This window comes from Plutella xylostella, chromosome 6, assembly GCF_932276165.1.
Source record: "Plutella xylostella chromosome 6, ilPluXylo3.1, whole genome shotgun sequence".
Taxonomy (NCBI): domain Eukaryota; kingdom Metazoa; phylum Arthropoda; class Insecta; order Lepidoptera; family Plutellidae; genus Plutella; species Plutella xylostella.
The window spans coordinates 7,192,261-7,211,571 of record NC_063986.1 but is presented as its reverse complement, the minus strand read 5'-3'; the positions used below and the strand labels follow the sequence as shown (position 1 = coordinate 7,211,571).

Here is a 19,311-nt window from a genome sequence, read left to right as displayed (position 1 = left end):
GTTAACTATTTCACTTTCTTTGTGAGATAATCTATAAGGCTTGCAATATACAGGTTGATTTGTTGTTGTATGGATGTGCATTTTAATTAAATTTGTACAGCCTAAATCTTTGGTATCCCTCGCAAACGAATTACTATAGTTGTTTAGTAACCCTAGCTATTAAATTGTGAGCTCACAATTTAATAGCTAGGGCTGAGCTAATGACACAGCAAACCAGTGGATGCGGTATGGAAGTGTTTACCATTAATGAAACTTCAACGAGTGATTCACGTGTAGATCATGATAATATATTAACTGAATCGGATATAAATATGGGTTCACTTAATGTCTCGGATAAGGAAAAATTATTGCGGTTACTAAACAACTATAGTAATTCGTTTGCGAGGGATACCAAAGATTTAGGCTGTACAAATTTAATTAAAATGCACATCCATACAACAACAAATCAACCTGTATATTGCAAGCCTTATAGATTATCTCACAAAGAAAGTGAAATAGTTAACGAAAAAGTGGAAGACCTTTTAGAAGCAGGTATAATTAGGGAATCCATGTCCGAATATTCTAGTCCTGTAGTGCTTGTAAAGAAAAAAGATGAAGGCTATAGGCTATGCGTAGATTATAGAGCATTAAATGCACGCACCGTTAAGGATCGCTATCCCCTGCCTCATATAGAAGACCAAGTGACACGTTTATCTGGGAAGTGTTTCTTCACAACCCTGGATCTTGCTCAAGGCTATTATCAGGTTCCTATCGATGTAGAGTCAATTAATAAAACTGCATTTGTTACACCTTCAGGCCAATACGAATTTTTAAAAATGCCGATCGGTTTAGCTAATGCTCCAGCGGTATTTTCAAGATTAATCCAGATGACTCTAGGTAGAGTTAGTAGAGATATAGCTCTATATTTAGATGACGTAATGATTCCAACCCATTCGGTAGAGACAGGCCTAGAGCTCCTTGAACAGTCCACGTTATATCCTCACTACCTAGATTAATGACCTCTAAGTACGAATTATGGGAATTAATTACCGTCTCCGCAATAAAGTAGCACAAACTACCTAATTCAAAATAAACTGGTTTTGTCAAAAACACGTGTTCCTGTTCATCATCACATTTCAAATAAACTTGTACAAATGTTCTACATTTCTTAGGCAACACAACGTCACTAGTCAAATAAACTGCAAACTTATTTAAACAATCGAATGCACTCAGTTGTATATCTTTTAACGCATTAGTTAAAATGTGAGTAGGTATAAATTTTACTGACGTTGACGTCGTAACCAAACTAACATTGTTCTGGTTTATCATCGTTTGTCCAATTATAAGGTCTATATTTGGCAATTCACATGAAGTTATTTCCACACAGCCTACTAATTCTATATCATCGATCAATACTGTAACTTTGCCTGTACCAACTGACTGCGTTCGACCTCCCCCAAATCCCTTCATAACAACTACAGATGGCTGTATCTCAAGTTGTAATTTCTCTGCAGCCGGAAGCGAGAGTACATTAAGCTTGCTTCCGGTATCGATGTACGCAGTAAATTGGTACTTATTAATTAATACTTCACGCCTATAAATATCAAGATAAATATCATAAGTTATAGCCAAAATACGACCAACCTTTTGGGTTTGCTGCTGAGATCGCCCTGCCGCAGACCAGCAGGTAGCCGAGGTGTGTCCGGCTCGCTGGCAGGTCTCGCAGTGTTGCAGCGTGCGGCAGTCCCTGGCCTCGTGTCCCGGTCGGCGGCACACGTAGCAAATCTTGGGCTGATGGAGCTGGGTCGAAGCTCCACTGGACGAAGTGCCGGCAGTGCCTCTTCTCCATGTAGATCTTCCGCCCCCAATGTGAACTTCTGACCGAGCTGCTTCCACCCGTTTGAAGTTTTCCAATGAAGAAAGATAGCCGTAGTACAGTTGCTCTGGTGTATCGCAATTGTATGCTTTAGCGTTGGCTCTCAGTTCAGCTGGAAGTCCTCGGATTATACAGGAAATGGCCTCTTCACCGTCGATGTTACATTTTTTCAACAATGAAAGTTTCGTGTGGTAGTATTTTGTCATACCCTCCGTATCTTTTTTTTTCCTTGCCAGCATAACCTCTAGCCTGTCGACAAAGTCCGTAGATCGAGGGAATGCAGTTTTAAGGGTTGTCTTCCACTGATCCCAAGTCAAATTATAATCTTCCAGGTCATCATACCAGTCTCGTGCTGACCCACACAAGCGCAGCTGCATAATGTATTGTCGATCGATGCTTCTCCAGCCATAAATGTCGCCGAGTTGATCAATTTTGTGCAGCCATCCAGATACGTTACTCGTTTCATCAGGACGGAACTTAGGTACAAGTTCTGCATCAGATGGTGATACACGTCGTTTCTTTTTGGGAACATACCCGTCTTCATAAGAAAAAAAATCTTCGTTTTCTTCTTCGTCAGTCGAAACTTCTGCACTTCGTTTTCGTTGTCTTCGTCTTCCAAGGCCGTTTATGTACGGGCCTGACATTTTTCCAGTCCACTTGTGGTAGCTTTGAGTAATCCCACTTCTGAGGTTTTACGCCTGCAGTAGTAGGGTGTTTGATTAAAACTCGAACAGTATAATTGTCGACGTATATTTGGGCATAGTGACCCCTTAGCAAATGCTCGATAAAGAATGATCCCTGAAATGAGCTCCCGACTACTTTTATATCATTACAAAACAATATGGCGCGGCGGCGGGGAGCTCTCCCTACCTTACCTCTATAATTTATTAAGTTTGTATAAACTGCTACCAATACATTAACTATTATGAATTTAATTTAATATTAATTATTGATATCAATTACACACCATAGTAACTATGTATTAATTAAGTATTAACTAAAAACAAACATAAATTAAATGATAAAATAAGGAAACAGTGGTAACGGAAGTAACTTTAAGTAAGAAAGATGCAGAGTTGAAATATAAAGAATCTACTTGAAAATCATTCACTAAAATACGTAATAAATGCTAACAATAATATATAAGACACTTCGCTTTATATTTAATCACTGCTTAAGTAAATTAGTTAGTCTTGTAACTTCTGCTGATGCTCATGTTGCTCATGTCCGGAGGTTGGTGGCGCTAGTGGTTGCGGAAGCCGCTAACACTTCCGTTAATTCTTCCGAAATGTAACGCTTTAACGTTTAACGAAGCTAACTTTGTTTGTAGCGGATTAACGATTAACGAAGTTAACTATTTGATTAACGGTGCCCATCTTTGGTAGGTACATCAGGTTTCCCAGAATTTGTATTCTTAAAATGACTACCCATCATTCTGATATCGAGAGAGTTTCATAATTACTTATTAAAATATAGCCCCACCGACCTCTATGCAAGCGTGTGGAAAGTGCACGACCACATTATACCACTCATAGAGAAGGTCCCTCTCTCAGCTCCCATTCAGTTTTATACCGCTATGGCTGTTTTTAACCGCATGCAGATTTGATCATGCACGTGGGATTGCCCGCACGTTCAAGTAATTAAGTATTCCTTGTAACGCGTGGAATATGCACGTGAGTTGCGGAAAAATCGCGATCCCGCGTGCGTGATGAAATCCGCCTGCTGTTAAAAAAAGCCTAAATTCCTCAGAATGCGGCATCATGGGCTTGAACCGTCGCATCGTGGGCGGGGTGAGGGCGGCGCCACACTCCTATCCGTGGCTGGTGGCGCTGATGATGGGCCAGCGGCAGCACTGCGGGGGCGCGCTCATCACGGACATGCACGTGCTTACCGCAGGACACTGCATCACGTTTGGGTGCGTTTTGCGACATACATTCGAGGGGTTAATGGCCTAAACATGGTTGGCTGGAATGTAGCTGTAAAAGTTGAAAAAGCGTTACTGTTTTTAGGGCCACGTGGCCGTGGCCCGAGGGTCCAAAAAGAGATTGAAAGTGGTATGTTTTTTATAGAGAGTAGGTGCCGTGACGTGGTTGGATGTTCTTTGGCGGCTTGTTCCATCAAAATAGAAGAAGCGCTCATTTGTCATAATAATTTTATTGTAGTGATGACTTATTTGAGTAGGTAGATGAGCTTAATTTTTAATGATTCTTCCAGAGTCCATTACTCGGATTTGGAAGTGCACGTAGGCATGCACGACCGACTCGACCAAAACCATCAAGTCGTTAGAATAAAGTACGGCCTGAAACATCCTAACTTCAGATCCAACGCTGTTAGAGACATCAACGACATAGCTGTGCTGACTTTAAATAGAAGAGTCCAATTTTCTGATGTCGTCAGGCCTATTTGTTTACCAGAAAGTGGTACTGGTAAGTAAGACTAAAAAGTTGCGTATGTAGCATACTTTATACTGCCAGGATTCGAGCCCGGTAATGCTCGGTATCACGTTCACGTGAAATAAATCTATTTTTAGCAGAATTTTTGTAACCAATGCCTACAACAAGCAGATTTTTTTTATAGAGGAGGATTGGACAGGCTTGACGATGACGGTGGCCGGGTGGGGCAAGACGAGACAGGCAGCTCTGACGTCATCGCGCTACCTCCTGGAGACCAGGGTGCGGCTGGTGGACGGAGCCACGTGCCAGCGCAACTCCATCTATAGCGACAATTTGGAACCAAATACCATGATATGCGCGTATAACTTGGGCAAAGATGCATGCCAGGTTGGTACTTACTTGATAATTAAATTGAATGAGGTAGGTTTCCTGACTAGGGATGATGTGTGTTTATTTAAATACACATATTTATCCTATCCGGTCCTTGCACGTATTTGTCCTATGGGTGGCAGTATGCCTGTCTTCTATTATACATAAGAACTAAACATAGGTACATAATGTTTATTAACGAGCCACTGCGGACCTAATTCTATAATTGTATTATGATTTCAGGGAGATAGTGGTGGACCTATGTTTGGGAAGCTACCTAATGCTAACAAAAGAAAATACTATCAAATTGGTAATAACTATAATTTTAATGATAATAGGACAGAAACTGGATGGTTACTCTAGCTTGACAAAAACGAATAAAGAAGGTTACGATAGGCAGAGTCATGGTTAGCGCAGTTGCGTTCCGAAACATGGTTTTTTGTATGCTAGAGTTTCTACCCTGTAAGTTACTCTATTCAGGCTTACCTAAATAGAAATGTGTATGAGATATAATAACTGAGTACAATTATTTCAGGAATTGTGTCATGGGGAATAGATTGCGCTAAACCAGACTACCCCGGTAAGCCTTGCGTGCTGCATATACAGCCTCAGTCGTGGGGATTTTCGTTACATAATTTCTTCATATACATAAATTTGTTAGCCAAGTGGCTTTTTTACTATGGAGAGTAGTATTTTTCTCACGAATTTCTAAAGGCGTATAAAAAAGTGGTTCAGAATGACGAGCTCTTTTCGTTTACTATACTTACTTACCACTATACTTGTATGTACATTTCCTGTATTAATAATATATATTATATTCAAGCATGGTATAAAAAATATTTGTTTCAGGGGTTTACACAAACGTACGAAAATACAAAGAGTGGATTAAACAAGAAACTGCTGATGGAATGTATTGTAGGTGATGTTAAGATATGATTGAATTGAATAACAATTGTACCAATAAAACTTATTTTATAATATAATTATATTATTATGTTATAATTATAAGTAATTAATAAAAAAAATGTAAAGTTTATTTATTTAGTAGGTAAGTATCCCTCGTCGGGTAAGCGCCCGCTTCTCACGCCAGTGATGCGGGTTCGAATCGCGGGCGGCGCTGACATACGTACCAATGAGTTCTTTGAATTTAAGTACAATGTATACCATCGCTCTGACGGTTAAGGAAAATATCGTGAGGAATCCTGTTATCTGAAAATAAATGTAATTAATAATAATAATAATAATAATCCTGTCAGGTGCAGGTGCTTACGTACACCCCCACAGAGAATAGAATAGAATAGAATAGAAGGTATACAATAATTGGTCCATACAATTTAATATAGTTACCTAAGGGCTGATTTTTCAATAGTCAGATAAGTCTTATCTGAGGAATAAAACTGTTTCTGTCACATCTGAATGTTTTTATTAGACATAATGACAGCAATAAATTTATTCTTCAGATAACACTTATCTGACCATTGAAAAATCAGCCCAAGTACCTACATGTATATTGTAAGTACCGAACGATAAAAATCAGAGACCAGATGATACCCTTTCATATGATACCGAAGTAAAATATATAATAGATAGGTAGGCATTCGGGAAATGCGATGGAAATAAAACCACGGTATACCTTAAACCTTCTACGAATCTCTCAATAACATGGACACACTGTAATTACTGTAAATAGTATTTTATTATTAAGGAATTTCTTAAAGGTGAATATTGTAACTATAGAAAAACCACTTAAGTTAAGTATCGTTTAATATTAGGTACCTACTAGGTATATTTCCTTATGTTTTCAGGATGCTTGCAGTTCGCTGATAATCTTGATAGCCATATCCAACACCACCGTGTTATTATGACTTGAGGAAAATTTTGTATTATGATTTAAGTGCTTAGAAGTGGATTTATGGCATGGATAATTTGATCGATTTTTATGGTTTGCGGTGCATAATATACCTAATATTTTGATCGAATGTACCCATTCAATTATCAGAACGCTGCCTGTGCTACTGTTTTGTCGCCGACTTCGTTATGTTTTGGCTTAGCATTGTGTTTGTTGTCATTGCCATTTCAAAGGTGGGTTTTATTTTATTTTTAATTACTTAAGTACCTGCATATAAAATAATCTAGATTCTACATTGAAGTTAATTTTATAGGTGGTGCCTATCGGCAGTACGGAATGTGGTAAGTAATTTGGAATCAGCAGAGAGTAACAATTTTATAATAGAACAACGTGGTCTCGGCCAAAAGTAGCAGGAGTTATTCTCCTACTACTACTCAAATCAATATATTCCTAAAACTATACCAAAATGTAGCTCCACTGCAACAACGACAGTAGGGAAGGCTATTTTCAAACTCAAGTACATTTTAAGTAAGTATGTATTTTTTATACAACAGAGCTGAGTACTTAGAAATCTTGAACTTGAATTCTTAAAAAACTGATTTCCTTAAATTCCAAAGAACTCATTTTAACACGTCACGGCCGGGAGTCGAACCCGCATCTCTGTCGTGCTAAGACCCTCGTTACACCTAGGCGAGACAGTATATAGCCGATTCTCGACCAATGAACGGTTAGCAATTGACCGAGTGCTAGGGCGATAATCGGTAGGTGTAACAAGCTGAGCTACCACCACTGCTCTGGGGGACCTAATTTCCGTGGACGATTCCAGAATGCGGCAGGCCATCGTCGGCGCTGTCCATGCGCATAGTGGGGGGCAGGCAGGCCGAGCCCCACTCCTTCCCCTGGACCGTGGCCATCACCAAGAACCACCGGATGCACTGCGGCGGCGCCCTGCTCACCGACAGACATGTACTCAGCGCTGGGCATTGCTTCCAATGGTGAGCATTTTACCAACTGCTTTATTAGATTTAAGAACTGGCCAGATTAAGATGAAACATAGTAAAAGTGTCTGTGTAGGTTATCAATACGTCTTATACAAACTCCAGCAAATACACAAATATAGTTAGCTACAATATCAAATTTAAAAACTCTAATACTGAAAATGTTGTGAATATGCTTTCTATTCTCAGGTTCCGTAACTCTTTTCAGGATACCTAACAGTTTAACTATATATATGTAACCAATGTACCTACTTATTAAGCTAGGAAATACCGAAAAAAAAGTATAGTATACTTAACTGCAAAGTTATTTAATCGCTTAGCTTGTCCGTGAAATTAAAAATGTTGCACGTGCCAAGTTTTATATGCGACTGGCCATAAATACATTTTATAAACGTACGTAAATAATACGATGTATACCTATTTTATTGAGTTATACGTTATAATGTACCTAGTACCTACTGAAGATTACTTTTTTCAGGGACAACTTTAAATCAATGGAAGTCCTGCTCGGTTTGCACGAGATGTATGAGCGTGAAGATGTCCAGAAGCGAAGTATTTCTAACGTGGTGATCCACGAGGACTTCACATCCACTTCTGTTAGAGACGAGAATGACATAGCCATCGCTACCCTTTCGGAGCCCGTAGAATTTCGGGATACCATTTCTACCATTTGCTTACCAAAACCAGGCATGATGACTTTATTATTTGTATAAGCGTCGAACTATTTGAATTTAGGTACTTGATACTTAATAAAGGTACTTAAATGCCATTATTGAACATACTTAGGTACTTAGATCCCATTGATAACAACAGTTAATTATCTACTCCTTGCTTTTTTCATGTGTAAACGTTACGTGTCATAAACGTTAGTAGCTTCTTAAACCATGATTTATCAATCTGTGTCCCAGGCCAGTCGTTCGAGAGGCGTGTGGCGACGATAGTGGGATGGGGTCGGATAGACGTGAAGGGCGACCCGTCCAAGGTTCTGCTGAAGGCCAACCTCGACATCCTGCCTGATGAAGAGTGCCAGAACTCCCAGCTGGCGAAGCACCTCAAGCCGACCATGATGTGTGCCTACGCCAAGGGGAAAGATGGCTGCCAGGTACGAAGAAAAGTTGCAGTCATCACAATGACTTATTCACTTTATAACATAACTAGCTGTTCCCGCGAGCTTCGCTTCGCTTTAAAAAGTTTTCCTGTGGGAATTCCGGGATAAAAAGTAGCCTATGTTCTTTTTCAGGGTCTAGACCATACCAAATTTGATTTAAATCCGTTGAGTAGTTTTGACGTGAAAGAGTAACAGACAGACAGGCACAGTTACTTTCGCATTTATAATATTAGGGTGCTTACCTAGAGAATCGGGTTCCCTGTATCTACCTGTACCGCCGGTAACCTGACTATGCGAAAGCGCTCACTCACGGCGGAGCATATCCCGGATTTTTTTAATGTCATGAGAGCTTTCGCATAATCAGGTTACCGGTACAGGTAGATACAGGGAACCCGATTCTCTATGTAAGCACCCTTAGTTAGGATAATAGCACCGAGGTAGTTTGAGCATGTAGATAATAATGAACTTATATGTAGGTATGTTTACGGTTTTATTTCAGGGTGATAGTGGTGGTCCGTTGCTAACCTTGGAACCAGAGGGAAAATACGTTCAAGCTGGTAAGTGTTAAGTGCCCAATGGGATGCTGTAAGGGTAGTATATAATGAAGGTAGGTTTTAAAACATACCTCAAAACAGATTGTTCTAAACGATTCCGTTTAGAAGTACATGTTTTCAGTTACCATATTATCAACGTTAACTATACATTATGTATAGAATCTAATTAAGTTATTCGTACCCACAGGAATCGTATCATGGGGTATTGGATGTGCCGATCCCAGATACCCTGGTAAGTAAAGTTGGGTAGAATGATTATACGATCTAATCTAACTAATTACCTGCTACACGTACCACTTATATCTATATTTTTTTTTATTTTCAGGAGTTTACACGAAAGTGAGCAACTACATTGATTGGATTAAAAGCCACAGCAGTGACGGTGCAAAATGTTCCGATAGTTGAAACTGAATAAGTAAATCATACTTATTTAAATGAACAGTTTTATTTTAAATCATTATTTCTATTTAAGGAAGATTTAAGATCTATTGTAAAAAGGGAACGCATTTAGATCCCCTCAGAGCTTTTCGTCAAACGGCTGATAAGGTCACATGATCATTCCAATATCAATGAAGTAACATGGTAGGTAGGTACCTACCAAATTTCGAATCGATATGACGAATTAATGAAAGATAGGTAGATCCTCTCATCAGATATTAAAGAGCTGATGACGATGATCAAACGGCTGATCAGGTCACGAATTACCTTACCAAATCATTTCATGGTACGAAATTTGGAATCGATCGGACATCAGGAAGTTTATCAGATCCCCTTATCATAATAATATACCTAATGTTAAAACGGCTCAACAAAATTTTATGAAACATGGCTATAAGAACTTTTGGGGTCACATTACCTATCACCGTCAAATAGTCGGTTAGAGCATAACCAGGTATTAGTGGTTGACTTTTGACAAATCTGTCATGAATTTTATATGGAGATGACGTTTAATTTATAAATCAATCCCTGCCGGTGTGATAACCGACTATGGAGAAATTGGCACTAAGTATAAAAAATCGGTTCCGCCGTTTGGAACCTGCGCTACCACCTGACAGACACTTTTTTTTTAAGTAGCCAATTCAGTGTCAGGCAAAGGCCTCCCCATGTTTATTCCACACGTCTCTGCTGTCGACCACCTGACGCCAATCCGGCAAAAATCTGTCCAGGTCATCCCGCCATCTCCGCCTAGGTCTACCTGGGCGCCTGCGTCCGTCGCTCGGCACCCACTCGTTTATAATTTTTGCCCACCGATCCGAGTGCATTCGCATGACGTGGCCTGCCCAGGCCCACTTCAGCTTAGCGGTCTGTGCACCTACGTCTTTTATGCGAGTGGCGGAGCGCAGTGTGGTATTCCTGACGTGGTCTAACCTGGTCACACCCAGTATACTGCGCTCCATCGCTCGTTGGCAAACCTTCAGTTTGGACTTCTGATGTTCCGTCAAAGACCAAGTCTGAGCGCCGTAGGTTAGGACGGGCAGGATACACATGTCAGGCACGTTAAACTTATATACCTTATATTTCCGTAAAGGGTTAAAACTAAAAAATAAGTAAGTACAACTTGTCCAAAACTAATAATGCACATGCAGATCTTCACACCCGAATCATTAAATAGTAAGAGCCTTAAAAAAACACTTGCATTTTGCACCTTGTTTGAAATGAATAGGAGTCAATATCATGTGTCACATAATCGAAAACAACCGATCTGTCAAAGATTTCTATGCGCATTATCAATTTTGGAGCACTGTACAGTGCCACAAACTTATCTGTTCCGGTGAGAGCGAACTAAATTGATCCATATCTCATTAATTACTAATGAATTTTACCTATATTGATATAGATTATATGGGTTTATTGAAACCATTACCAGCAAATTACCACTACGGGCTCACTTAAAATCTTATAGAATGAAGAAATATTAGACATTTATGTGAGCTGTCACCGGAACAGATAAGTTTGTGGCACTGTAACTGTAAGTACTAGACTTTTGTAAAATTGTTACGTCAATGAAAGCTTAGCCAAAGTTTATAACTTTCTGAGAAAAAACTTTAATAGGTACCTACCAATCGCTGAATCGCTAGATGGCATGCAAATCGATTCTGAAAAATATACGTTCAAAACGTAATTTTAATAGTTTATACCATAGAAGTTAGTAATAACAGTAGTTAGGTACTTAAGATATTTAAATGCGTACATTTTTGTTATTTTCATGGCCTATATATTACCTATAGCTCAACTCAATGTACGAAATTAAAATAATAAACACCTAAATGATATTTAAATTAAATAAAACGATAGAGTGTTCGGAACGAATTTGCAACTAAGCAATGACGGTATTATGCGACTATTTTATAAAGTCAAAAAGGAAACGTCAAATAATGCTCTTTCTCTTTCTGCCTTAAGCGCAATACCTTAGTTAGAGCATAGAAGATATATTGTCGTCAGGCTCTGTTGACTGACTCTTTTTATTAGTCAGTCTCCTCCTTTCATATTCTTGTTCCTCCAAGTCGGGTTTCCTTTTGGTTGGTCTTACTTTGGCCTACATAAATCTGAATTTCTAAATTAATTTCTAATAGGTTCAAATCAAATGTTGTTAAGAAACTTTCTAGTTCCTGTGTAGAATATTTTAATGACGATAACCTAGTGACAATGCCAATCAGGAAATATCGACGGGATACCAGTGAAGTCAGCTGTTGTTTAAAATATGTAATTTTTGGTGTAAATGTTTTATTTTGGGTGAGTTCAGTTTGTTATATTATCATCAAACACACATCAAAACAGTACAGGTTTCATTCCGTTTTAAATCGTGTTTATAAATGTAGTTTTCTGTATCTGTATCTTATTCAAAAAAATCTTCATTCAAGGTTCTCTTAGCTACCAACTTAACATCAAAATGACCGTACTTACTGTAAGCAGACCAAAAGTGAGCCTATTGTGATGTAGATTTCTCATTAGGTCATTGAGTATCAGTTGCCAACCTCATTCTAATTCTTTTAACCAAGTCCACCATTGTCATCATCATACTAATGTGTAACTGTAAATGGTGTATTGGCAATTCCTATCAAATTTTAATTGAATGGATGAGATCTTTTTGTTTTCATGCACTTTAAAAATGATGTTAGGTATTTCAGCGAAATTTTGTTTTAAAACATAGTTTTAATAAGATAATTCAAAATGTAGGTTTTTCCATGCAAAACTTTTCTGATATTATCATCTTTTAACATTAGTTAACATCTAATGGTGTTTATTCTACCGAAATACAACACACACTATATCTGTATCCAAATGCATTTTTTTAAAGGTAATATGATCAAAATTCCTAGTTACTATGTAATTTTTTATAATTTTCAGTTCATTGGACTGGTAGTCCTGGCTGTAGGAGTGTGGGCTTGGACAGAAAAGGACACATTCAACAATTTATCAAGACTGACTAATATTGCTTTAGATCCAGCCTTCGTTCTTATATGTGCTGGTAAGTAACAAATTAATTTCGTTGATTGTTATACTTGCAACTATTAAAATGGGAATTATACTTTTATTCTCACTCACAATATGTAATTTAAAGATCACGACAAATAACAATCATCACTGAATATAAGTCCTTGGATATCCAAGGACTGTCCCAACAATATAGGCATAGTTGGGGAGGGGAGAGGGCTGTTTGTACACATACATACCTGTCATGTTATTATATAGATGCCCTTTGTAGTATAATTATTACCTACATTAAAACACTTTCATACGGGCACAATTTAAATCATCACCAAAAAAAATAATTGTACGCTAATACATTGCACCAAAAAAAAAAACCAAATTAATTAAATCAACTCCAAAATCGAAACCCCAAAAAAAACGTTTACGTTCCAAAATAAATAAACACGCCTCCAAATAATTGCAAGTTTACAATAGAAAATCTTTTTCGTCGCCAAAACGGATAAATCATCACCAAATTATGCTATACTAAAATATAAACATTGACACCAAAACTAAGTGTTCAAAATTTTTTTATATCACCAAATTATCCTACCCAAAAACAATATGAAATATAGTATAAAGGTAATCGATTTTTACCTACCTGTTAATTTTAATATGTAGGCTTTAAGAGTGGTGCGGCATGAATTTTGAATTTGCGCGATGCTTGTGGACGCAATGTTGATGTCTAGTACATCGACCTCAATACATCGCGGCAAATTCACCCCTTCTGGACAAGGTCAAATTTGAGCGGCGCCTACATTTACCTATCATCATCATGATCATCAGCCAATAATCATCCACTGCTGGACATAGGCCTCTCCCAAGGAGCGCCACAACACTCGGTCCTCGGCCTTCCTCATCCAACCACAACCCGTCTAAGGTCGTCAGTCCAGCGGGCAGGAGGGCGTCCCACGCTGCGTTTGCCTGTTCGAGGTCTCCACTCGAGAACTCGTCTACCCCAACAGTTATCGGTTCTTCGGCAGATATGACCAGCCCACTGCCATTTCAGCTTGCATATTTTGACAGCTATGTCAATAACCTTAGTCCTCTGACAGATAACCTCATTTCTGATACGATCCATCAGAGAAACCTCAAGCACCACTTAACTATAATAAATTGTATTTCAATTCCTTATTTCTATAGAATTTATTGGTACATGGCAAAATTCAAACCCTCGGCCACACGAATGGGAGTCGAGATGGCGTAACGGATAGATTTTACTAGGCACATACTAATGATTTAATTAATTCATAAAGCAATTTAACAAGTGACTTTGTTTTGGGATAAGCTATTTGGTATAAACTTAATTTTTAATATTTACTTTTACTTTTTTTGGTTAGAAAGGATTATTAAAATGATACTGTTAAAATAATATATTGGTTACATCTATATAGCGATGATATACTTTATTTGGTTTGAAATAAATTTTAATGGTGTCAATATAGTTTTACAGTATGCAGTAAAAAATAATTTGGTTCATTTCAAAAATATTTTGGGAAGCATGATTTGGTGATGATTTATCCGTTTTGGCGGAGATTTCGAATTTATTGGCGGCAGTATCATATAATTTCTGGTGGAGGTTTAAATACAAGCCCTTTCATACTACCTAGCTATTTAGTTTACCTACCTAACTTGAACAATTTAAGTTCATTGTTAGTTACGAGCTGATAATTAATTCTGTAACTTGCTTTGTTTGTTGTGTCAAGGCCACATTGCTGATGTGTACCAACTATCATTGACCAAATAGTGATACAGTACTTAATTATTAAAGTATAGAGAGGTACACACAATGTTTTTAAAAATTGTCCTTGAGGATTCAACTTTTTATACTGAAAGTAGAACAAGATGCATTTTGCATTTATTTTATACAAAAACTAGCTGTTCCCGTGTGCTTTACTTAGCCTTAAAAAAATCTTGTGGTAATTCCGCGATAAAAAGTAGCCTATGTTCTCTCTCAGGGTCTAGACTCTAGTCTAGAGTCTAGACTAGACCCTCTGTATACCAAATTTCATTCAAATCCGTTTAGTTTTGGCGTGAAAGAGTAACAGACAGACAGACACAGTTACTCTTAGTTAGGATTCTGGTGGCACCAATTAGGAGTCTTGATTGATTTAACAAATGCACTGATTTACAAATTAAAACTTCAAATTACTATGTCAATAAATTTAATTTAACTTAATTTACAGGGGCAATAACATTTGTGATCGGGTTCACTGGGTGCGTGGGGGCCCTGCGTGAGAACACCTGTCTGCTGGCTTGTGTAAGTACCTATCTGCCAGACTACCGCCACATTCATTTAGCTGAAAACTAGCACCAGGCTGTGTTTATTATTGCGTTATGCTGAGTTTGAATGCTTTTCAGTATAAGGAAGCAGCACCATTTTTTTGTGTTAAAAACAAATATTATTTGCATCACCTTTACATTGTAGTAATTCCGGCCTTTAAAATCTAACTGAGTAGTAGGAATTTGTATGATTTACTATTGTAAAACTTAGTTACTGGCCTAACCATCGACAAAAGATCCTATTTACAATGCTCACATTAAATCAGGCCCACAATTTCCAAATTTATCTAACAAAATATTTCATTAATTTCCAGTATGCAGTTTTCTTGGCGTTACTTTTGCTGGCGGAAATGACAGTTGGAATTCTGGGCTTCGTGTTCAAAGATTGGGTAAGCATTAGAGTACTTTTAAGATTTCATATTTAATTTTTTAATGAAAGGCTTTTTTGATATATTTTTTTTATTACTCTGTTAAATTTGATAAGATTATGCCTAGTACTTTCCCAGGATGTTGTTGCTTATGATTACGTTGTTTAATCATGCATTAACTGAAATATTTGTACTAGATATGAAGTTAATACCTTAGTAATTTCGGTTTGACAGAGTCAGAGTGATGAGTCTTACATTAATGATTGTACTTATATGTATTATAATGCAGAGTTCTTATCTCTTCGCGGTTATACTTGCAGATAAAGACGCAAGCTACAACAGGATTCCAAGGTTTTATAACCCACTACAGAGAAGACCCCGATCAGCAAAATTTAATCGACTGGATTCAGGAAGATTGGGTAACTGTCACAAACTTATTACTATTTCTCGCCGTTCCATTCTAATCATACTGTCATTTTTGTGTGCTAGTTCCTGTATAAAGCTGACTCATATGATGTCCTGGCGTATACTCCTATAAGGTCTTTGCTCCCATATTTACAGATTTATTACTTTAATTTAAAATTGACTGAAGGAATTTGATGGTTTGATTATCCGGAAGATGATACCCTGCATTAACACATAAATATTTTTTTATCCTGGAATACTCACGGAAAAATTTATTAAAGCAATGTTCGCAGGCAACAGCTACTTTTGACATAAACGGCTACAGATGGCTTGCGAGTTTGTCAAGGCACAAAAGTATCAAGCTACTAATGATACCCAATCCTCCATTCTAGTTGCAATGCTGCGGGGTCGAAGGCCCGCGCGACTGGGACCGCAACGCCTACTTCAACTGCTCGAGCGGCGCGGTTGGGTCTCGCGAGGCGTGCGGGGTGCCGTTCAGCTGCTGCCGGAATAAACCCCAGGATATTATTAGGAATAAACAGTGCGGGTACGACGTGCGGAAGAGCTCTTATGTGAGTAGATTACAATCATATTTTATTCCATTGTCTGTATCTCACGAATGGATCAGACCCTACTTTACCCTACCTAAGCTTGGACCATTACTTGGTCCACTGCGGGTTGATCAATTCCCACATGAAGAAGTCCTAAAATTGCAAGACATATATAACGTAGGTTTCCTCACAATGCTTTCCTTCATAATAAGAGCGATTCTATACAGTCATTCTACTTAAATTTCAAAGTAATTGTATATTCTGATAAAACCTAGGCAACACCTCATCCGTACCTAAATCTCTTGCAACAGCTCAGATAGTGTCTGTATGTGTCCATAATGCGACAAAAAATAGAAACAGTAAATAATCAATTAAGTAGGTATTATCATTATGTCCTTTACCGATACATACAAAACATAAGCAGCTACAATATTCTTTACATCGGATTTCGAACATAGAATCCGAACGAGAGCGTGATCTTCGAGCGCGGCTGCCTGCGCGCCGGCGAGGAGTGGGTGGAGAGCCACCTGGTGCCGGTGGCGGGCGCCGCCGTCGCCGCCATGCTGCTCAAGGTCCTAGTAGTTCAGCGACATGAGTGTAGATGGCGTTGTTTGCTATAGTTTGATGATTTGACTCTAGATGGCGTTGTTTGCGAGTTTTCGTTGTAGATTGTTGTTTTTTTTTGTGATTGTTGTGTGAAAATGACGATGGACTAAAATATTAAACACATACTAGTCATAAAACGTAGATTTTTTTAAAGTATTTTTATCCGTGTATGGGATAGTACGATAATTTATTTTAGTCCATCGTATTATGTTTTATTTTTCTGGTTTTCATTTGGTTTTTTTTTCGTTTTGTTTTTAGAAATATGACATTGCTAAGATAATTTACGACAAAGGCTGCTTAGAAGCTGCCGAGGAATGGTTTGACCACAACTTGTTGATAGTAGCCACGGCCGCAGTTTGTACCGCTTTCGCACACGTAAGTTGTTTCCTGTTTTGCGCTTATTATAGAAATAGCATGTCATTGTGCTTTTTTATAATCTACTTGTATGTAACTTGAATATGTTTGCGATTATAAGTAGGTAACTTACCTGTCACCTGTGTGTAAGGTTAAAACGCATGTACCTATGTTCGGACTTATAGTTGGCGTTCCTTCTACACTTACTTGCATCGTGAATTAAATATAAAAATAATATTATAGTTACGTTAAAGTTGCATCCATTTAATCATGGTTTTAGGCCGAATCTACAAACAAAACGGAAAACTGGTTTCAAGTGTGCCCAAGTATGTACTAAGTGCATTTAAGTACTAAATATTTGTAATGTCAGTAGTAGTCAGTACCATAAAACACATAATCCAATCAGTCAGAGGATTACGATTGGAGAAATTTCCACCTGTCAGTGGTGCATCATAAGATCATAACGTAATAATAATAGTGACTATTTTGCAATAAATCTACTTCAGAACAATCTACTTGGCCAATTTCAATACGGTTTTTATCTTGCTCGCCTTCATAGCCGGGCCATAGCCGCTGGTAAGCCTCATCTTCAAGCCAATAAAATAACATTTAATCCCCCCGACAGATCCTCGGCATCTGCTTCGCGCAGAACTTGCGCGCCGACATCTTCGCCCAGAAAGCGAAGTGGCACTGACAATCAGCCTCTCCTGCCGCCGTGTGACGTCATCGTCGCCACGCCGCCCGCGACCCCTACAGCGCCCTCTACTCGCTCACGTGACCGACGCAAACCGCTCCAGAGATGGCGCCACAGAGCGTCTCAACTATCTGCGAGCAACGCCATCTGTTGACTGAAATGTAGAAATTATATGCATGATGACTACACTTACACTAGTGGCCAGTAGTGTGTGAATGTGCAAAAGATGGCGCTGCTTTAAATTTTTTGCCCGCGTTTGTGATTTTCTCGAAATATTTTTGTTGTTGCACTCTTTCACCTTTTCCTTGAAAACTGCTTCATTTTACTTTACAAGTCCCACTTTGAACTATTTGCACTTCTTCAAGTATCATCCTTCTATGCCAAATTGAATGCCAATGTTCTTATTATGTGCTCTAATAGATGTGTTCAATTAATTGGCATTTAATAGCCTTAACTTGAGCTGTGAAGATGATAAAAGTTATTGTTGTAATATGTATACAATGTATATGTGTATGCTAAATATGTTCAAGTTTCAAATATACGGAACATTTTATGAATGACTGCAGTTCCTCCAAATAACCTATTTATATATTAACGTTATACCTAACCGGTACTGTACGTAAAGTTTTAAAACAATCGACTGATCAACTCGAGTCACATAAAATATTCCTTGTTTTATTTAAAGCTGATGATTACAATAATGCTCCTAGAATATTTAGCATACCATCAAGTACAACTAAAATATGAAGTGCTTTATAGTGGAAATGACTTATTAAGAATTATGAAAAAAATATTTGCAAAATATATTTTAAAATAGAAATAATAATAATAACTGAATTGGGTCGCGAGCGCACGCGCAGGAGAATAATGGCTGACAATATCCGTTAAGTTTAAATGTAATTTACGTATATATTTGGAATACTTTATTTATAGAAACATAGCTAAATAAGTACATTTATAGGAAATACTCATTTAGATATAGTCAAAATGTTGGTTAGTGCTTTAAGCGAAGCAGCTTTGAAATTATATAATTTTTCATTTGGGTTTAATATTTTTTTCCTAAAAATATTAAGTATAATTTCGAATCTGCTTCCTAAAATAAATGCTTTACCTATTCTATGTACACACTAACATTTCGTTAGAAACCTAGACTTAGACCTGGTTTCTCATGATTCTGTTAGTTACAGTCTCAATAACGGATTTGCTGACGACGCGTTTAAGGATTATTACCCTTTTTAATTGGATGAGTCCCATGACGAAAATCTAATACACCATTCATAAATCAAGCATTATGTGAATCATTCACTCACACTTCATTCAATATTCTGTCATATTCATTGAAATTGGTGTCTATGTCTCTATAATGTCAAACAACCTCAAACAACCAAACTTTTTGGTTATGAGGTTGCCATGGTTACTATTTCTATCGAGGTTGTTTTTTGACATCCGTCAT

At 37.9% G+C, this 19,311-nt stretch overlaps 2 protein-coding genes across 4 annotated transcripts; both read left to right on the top strand.

The window, feature by feature from the left end:
• The first annotated feature begins 4,039 nt into the window (after positions 1–4,039).
• Positions 4,040–9,555, top strand: LOC105384926 (transmembrane protease serine 9). Its single transcript, XM_048621646.1, has 10 exons — positions 4,040–4,281; positions 4,433–4,635; positions 4,861–4,927; positions 5,153–5,197; positions 7,293–7,461; positions 7,943–8,151; positions 8,373–8,566; positions 9,072–9,129; positions 9,314–9,358; positions 9,452–9,555. The coding sequence occupies exons 1-10, from the start codon at positions 4,041–4,043 to the stop codon at positions 9,529–9,531; spliced, it is 1,311 nt and encodes a 436-aa protein (XP_048477603.1). The 5' UTR covers position 4,040; the 3' UTR covers positions 9,532–9,555.
• Positions 9,556–11,599: 2,044 nt separating this feature from the next.
• LOC119694162 (tetraspanin-5) lies at positions 11,600–19,009 on the top strand. Of its 3 annotated transcripts, XM_038119958.2 has the most exons (9): positions 11,600–11,859; positions 12,475–12,595; positions 14,784–14,857; positions 15,195–15,269; positions 15,569–15,667; positions 16,046–16,225; positions 16,663–16,776; positions 17,069–17,185; positions 17,790–19,009. In XM_038119958.2, the coding sequence occupies exons 1-9, from the start codon at positions 11,773–11,775 to the stop codon at positions 17,856–17,858; spliced, it is 936 nt and encodes a 311-aa protein (XP_037975886.1). In that variant the 5' UTR covers positions 11,600–11,772; the 3' UTR covers positions 17,859–19,009. The 3 variants fall into 3 exon arrangements, with proteins under 3 accessions (XP_037975886.1, XP_037975885.1, XP_037975883.1); XM_038119957.2 differs by lacking the exon at positions 17,069–17,185; XM_038119955.2 differs by lacking the exon at positions 16,663–16,776 and having other exon boundaries at positions 11,602–11,859.
• Positions 19,010–19,311: the final 302 nt, after the last annotated feature.